The sequence below is a fragment of the Lipotes vexillifer genome, unplaced genomic scaffold (genome assembly GCF_000442215.2).
Source record: "Lipotes vexillifer unplaced genomic scaffold, Lipotes_vexillifer_v1.1 scaffold219, whole genome shotgun sequence".
NCBI lineage: Eukaryota > Metazoa > Chordata > Mammalia > Artiodactyla > Lipotidae > Lipotes > Lipotes vexillifer.
The window spans coordinates 893846-899089 of record NW_006769244.1 but is presented as its reverse complement, the minus strand read 5'-3'; the positions used below and the strand labels follow the sequence as shown (position 1 = coordinate 899089).

The 5244-nt window shown below is 46.5% G+C and overlaps 1 protein-coding gene across 1 annotated transcript in view; it reads right to left on the bottom strand.

Moving 5' to 3' along the window:
• The window catches only part of MAML3 (mastermind like transcriptional coactivator 3), a 439643-nt gene that overhangs the window by 7982 nt on the left and 426417 nt on the right, over positions 1-5244 (bottom strand). Inside the window, exon 3 of the mRNA XM_007445531.1 lies at positions 1664-1903. Within this exon, the coding sequence (XP_007445593.1) occupies positions 1664-1903 (240 nt within the window). The remainder of the gene's footprint in view (positions 1-1663; positions 1904-5244) is intronic.

Below are 5244 nucleotides of genomic sequence, written 5' to 3'. Positions count from 1 at the left end.
CCCGTGTCCCCTGCATCGGCAGGCGGACTCTCAACCACTGCGCCACCGGGGAAGCCCTATACTCATTTTTTTTGCAGTTTCCCATTTCCTCATCTCTTCTGAGGAGCCCTATGTCTGTCTTTCCGTGTCCCGGGTTCTGAGGGGTCCCGCACTCTCTCACCTCATGGTCTGTGGGCACTATCCTGTGAAAGCAATGCTCCCGGTCTCCTGCCTTCCCCCTCATTCCTGGTGTTGGCTGACCTTGCCAAGTGGGGACATCCCTGGGCTGGCACAGCTGAGTTTGGCCTGGTTACCCCGACTCCCCTTCGTGTCTTGGTCACAGCACAGACATCAAAGACCATCCCTCCACGTATCAGGCACACCTGAAATTTCCTGGGATTGGCTGAGGGGCGGATCTGCAAAGCCCAGCTTCCCCTTGGCAGCTCCATTTATCACTGTCTGAGAGATATGAGCATGGCTCCTTGTCACACACCTTATGCAGGGTGAGAGGGATAGAGGTTTGTTTGTACAAGAGCTGCCAGGCAGCTGACTGACCTCAGTAAAAAGGGAGATAATTACACAGCTGTTCAAGAACAAAAGCGAACAAGGGAACATAAGTGAACTGTGCTCAACAGTACAATTTTTCTATTTGGGGGATGACTGGTGTTACTTTGAACTGCTACCCTTGGTTACTAAGGACCTCGACGTGTCTCGTGTCCTACACAACCTCTCCTATAGATATGGTGGAGGATGCTTAATACATTTCCAAAATTCTGATCCTATTGGAAACATTCTAGAAGGGTAACTGTGGGCCTTGAGCCTTAGATGACAGCCTCACGTCTCCTATAATAGAAGGGTGAGACGTGCTGGATAGGCCCCCACGGGAGGCATCCAGGGACTCCTGGGGAAGTCCTCAGGCCTTTCCCGAGATAACACGAAATCAGGCATGGGCATCTCGACAAACAAAACACACTGAAACTGAGAGAGTAGCCCGCATGGAAGCCTTTCTCTCAAAGCTGGAGGAATTATATATGTCAAGGGTTGTCAAAGACGCCTAAGGCAAAGCTTTCATTGTGTTAGGCCTTTAACTCAAACATTTCCTGAGCGGTGTTCAAAGCCGCTGGGAATTTTCTCAAGTTTGCACCCTTTCTGTGACCCCGAGTTCAGGTATCCAGGTAGTTCTGTGGGCCCTATTATTCTGCTATTGTTCCTGTTCCATTGTTCGTGACCAATTCTGTAAGAATTCTTCTCAATCCCTCCTTCTGACACTTTCCCCCAAGAAGCAAAGTTCTCTGAATTATTTTCTTTCTTCTTCATGCTGGAAAAATCAGAATTTACGAAGCACGTGAGCCAGCCCCCTTCCACCCTCGCCCCCCATGCTGATTCCACAGACCCCTGTACCAGAAGCCACAAGAAAAGAGCCAGACTTGAACTGAAGAACGGTCTCTGGCAATTGGGTCTTCAAATGGATGGCTGAAGCCTGTCTTTTCAGAACAAACTAATTCATTCTGAGAAAAAGCCTAACTAACGGAAAGGTCTACATTCTGCAGGTTCTTCTGTGATCTCAGGAAATGCTGGCTTGTGAATTTCTTGATGAAGGACATGAACTGAGACTCCCTCACAGACACCGGGCACTGAATAAGCGTTTGCCAAACGAAAGGATCACACCATGGGCGTGGGTTACCTGCTCCGCCAGAATCTGCTGCTGCTGCTGCCTCTGCTCCCGCAGGAACTGTTGCTTCTGCTGCCCCATCAGCTGGGCCCGCTGATCAATGAGCATCTGCTTCATGAGGGCTGCCTGGGGCTGGCTGCCCAGGAAGCTGGGCCCCGCTGGACCGGCTCCGGAGACCATGCCGCCTGAGCCCGGGGGCACGGACGACTGCATGGGGCCCGTGGTCCGGGGAAGCCCGACCGGATGCTGCTCCTGGAAGGACAGGAAGAGAAGAGAATGCAGCCACTCCACATCTGAAGGAAAGCACAGGGGTTAGGGGGATGGGGTAGGGCCCGGCTTAGGGACCTACGGGATCCCGAGTGGCACACATTACATTTCCATATAAAGAACCCAGTGGCCCTCAAACCTGGCCTTACCACAGGCGGGACTGGAGAGGCTACAGGGCGACAGTAATAGAGCACGGCTCTGGGAAAATCTGAGACCAGGTCCAGTCTGTTTCTGATGGGACTGGCTAAGGAACAAGAACCGCATTTTCAGCTAACAATCTGTGCTCCTCCAAAGGAAAGGGAATACGCCCTCAGGTGGGGCTCATTTTAAGTCTGGAATGAGGCCTCCTCACCTCACCTCTTCATCCTTACTGCCTGCCTGGCTAAAATGCGCTTCTTAGCTAGTAGGAGAGATATTTACAGAAGACTGCTGGAATTGATTCATCAGCAGATTGCTATTTGATGAAATTCTAATTAATTGTGACATTTGAAAGCTTTGACATGTGTAAAAAAAAAAAAAAAAAATCCTGCTAGTGAGAATTGTTGATGGTGAGAATTAGGAGTGTGTTACCCTGACCAAAGATACGAAATCTCCCAACGTCTTTAAAGATAGAATTGGGTCTCAGGTGTCTGGGATAACTTAAACGTGGGGAGTTGAACTGGGTCTCTTGATTCTATAATTATGTGTCCGTCAGTCAGATCAAATGATGGCAACTTTTAAGGACTGGTCCTTAAGGAACAGGAGGTAAAGTGTTAGAGAACTCCTCACACACAGCCCAAGCCACTACTCGGAGACTGTACTCAGAGGGGAAGTAACAGCCCGACGGTGTAGACCACTGGGGAAAAACGGCTGATAGGAAAAGTAGGTGTTTCTCGATGCTTTCTTTCCTGTTCATTCTATCAAGCACAGCTGGTAATGGCATTGTCTGAACATTTCACAGAAAGGTTTCTTTTAATTCACTGAAGTTTCAAGTGATTCATCCGAACAAAGAGAAGCTGCTGTCTGAGAGGTACACAAGTTAAATGGGTATACGTGTAAGGACATACCCAGTCATATCATGAGGCACAATTATGAGACTTAGATCATGAGAAACCAGTGTGAATAACTCTAGAGTATTTAAATTTTTGTATCCAGTTAAACTGGATTTTTAAAAAATTTCCTCATTGTAAAATCTAGATAGTCATTCTTTTTTTCCACACTGGTTATTATTTCCAGTTATACGGGGTGAAGAAAATTAAGACTACACCGATGTATACAGGCAAGTGACTACCTTAAATGGATGTGTAGTAGTTATCAAATTTTATTTGCAGTGGTATTTCCATCATTATTAATGCATGCCTTCATTAATGCATGCAACTCGCCTGCTCTGTGAACAACATGGATTTTATCCACCTCTTCTGAGCCATCCTATATGAAAAACAGGGTGCAGTCAAACTGGATTTTAATATTTGTCCTCTTTTTGCTTTGCTACCTCTTCAGTGTTGGTAAAATCACGTGGGCAGTTTCCTCTCAAAACAGAGAGTTGTGTTTGACACAACTCCTAGAGACGCAGCCCTGCATTGGAGCCCCCGTAGCCTGGGCTTGTTGGACCCCCTTCCCGCTACTGTGTGGAGCTCAGCCATTCGCGTCCTTCTTTCCAGGTACACCGAAACCGCATCTTCAGGTACTCTTCGTCCCTCCCATCAGCACCCAAACAAAACAAAACAAGCAAAACAAACAAAAAACCAAACAAAACCCCGTTACTCCTCTCATCTGGGAAACAATAGCTCAAGAAGTTTTGGTTAATCAGTGCGGTGGCCCAGGTCACACAGTTAGTAAATGGAAGAACCAGAGCTTGCAGAACTGGAACACTGATTTTGAGTCTAAATTCAGTATTCCTTCCACAAGCATAGGCCTCTCCCAGACGACGGGTCCATGGTGCCAAGCGTGTGCCTAAGAATTGCCTGTAGACTAAATATATAGTATGTCTCCCATAAATACACTGTGTTCTATTTTTCAAGTGTTAAGTGTGGTGTTACTGAAATTAAAACTTCTTGCCTTTGTGTATTTTCTCTGTACATAGACGATTATTAAGTAGAGAGCTATGAGATATTAATGTTAATAAAAAGACCTTATACTCAGCAATGCCTGGAACTTTATGCCACCAAAAAGTTTACTTTATGACTGACCCCTGCAGAGGTCAAGATATTTCTTTCCTTTGCCCCCCAAACTTGCTACCTGTTTTCCAAACCCTTCCTTCCAATGGGATGAAGCTGTTTCTTGCCAACTTTGGAGACAAATGGCTGACTGACTTAATACTTTAACAAACACGGAAGTGCAGATAGTTGACCAATCAGCGAAAATACAGATATACAGTTTTTTCTGTGTATTTCAGAATATTTGATATTTTCCAATTTTGATAATGAGGAGGGAGTTGGAAAGAAAATGAGACCCAAGGGAAGATCGAGTTCTCTTTGGCTTGGTTTTATGAGAGGACTGGTCTGGGCTGGCCCTGTTTACCTTTGTACACTTCGAGATATTCTTGTCCTGTGAGACTAGCCCTCCAGTACCTGGTGAGCTTGCCCAGGAGCCGTAAGTAGTGATGTGTTGCTCTCCCAGCCTTCTCTCCACCCAGAAAGAAAGGGAGAGGCGAAGGAGGTGAGGATGTAGATTCATCTAAGCATATCTAGTCCCTGTCTTCCTAGACCAAAAAGAAATACAAGTCCGCCACTTTTCAAGAGTTCAATTTACGCCACTCCCCTTTTACGAAACACCTACACTTGTATCTGTTTTTGCTAACTGGAAGGAATCTGAAGAGGGTTTTCGCTTTTACAAAAGCGAAAATCTAAGATAGCATTCAGTGTTTGTTTTGCAGAGTGATTGTAGAGACGGCAGGCGCCTCCAGCAACAAGAGTGGCAACACCAAGCTCCTTCCCCAGGAACTACACTCAGCATCTCAGCATCAAGCTGCCACAGCTTTGAACTGTGTGAGCATCTGTGCTCTATCTCTATTTATTTCGCACATTCTTAGCAAGATGTGTCCTAAGGTGCTGGCTTCTTCACTGTAAGCCATTTCGGCTTAGGAAAGGTTTCATAGGAAATGCTCTCCTTTCAGATGGGGCGGCGTGTTGCTGAACTTCTAAAGCACAGTGCGTAAAACCCTCCCCAAAGGGATAGTCTGGTTATTACCTCCCAGGATTATAGATTTCCCTCAATGGTTCCCTCTCAAAGATTTTGCCTTCTGGTTTCTCACCGAAGACCTGAAGACCGAGAGGCAGGAGGGCTATGTGCACTTTTAAAGGACTGCCCTCCCTATGAAACATTTGTGAGCCTAGGTTGATACACTC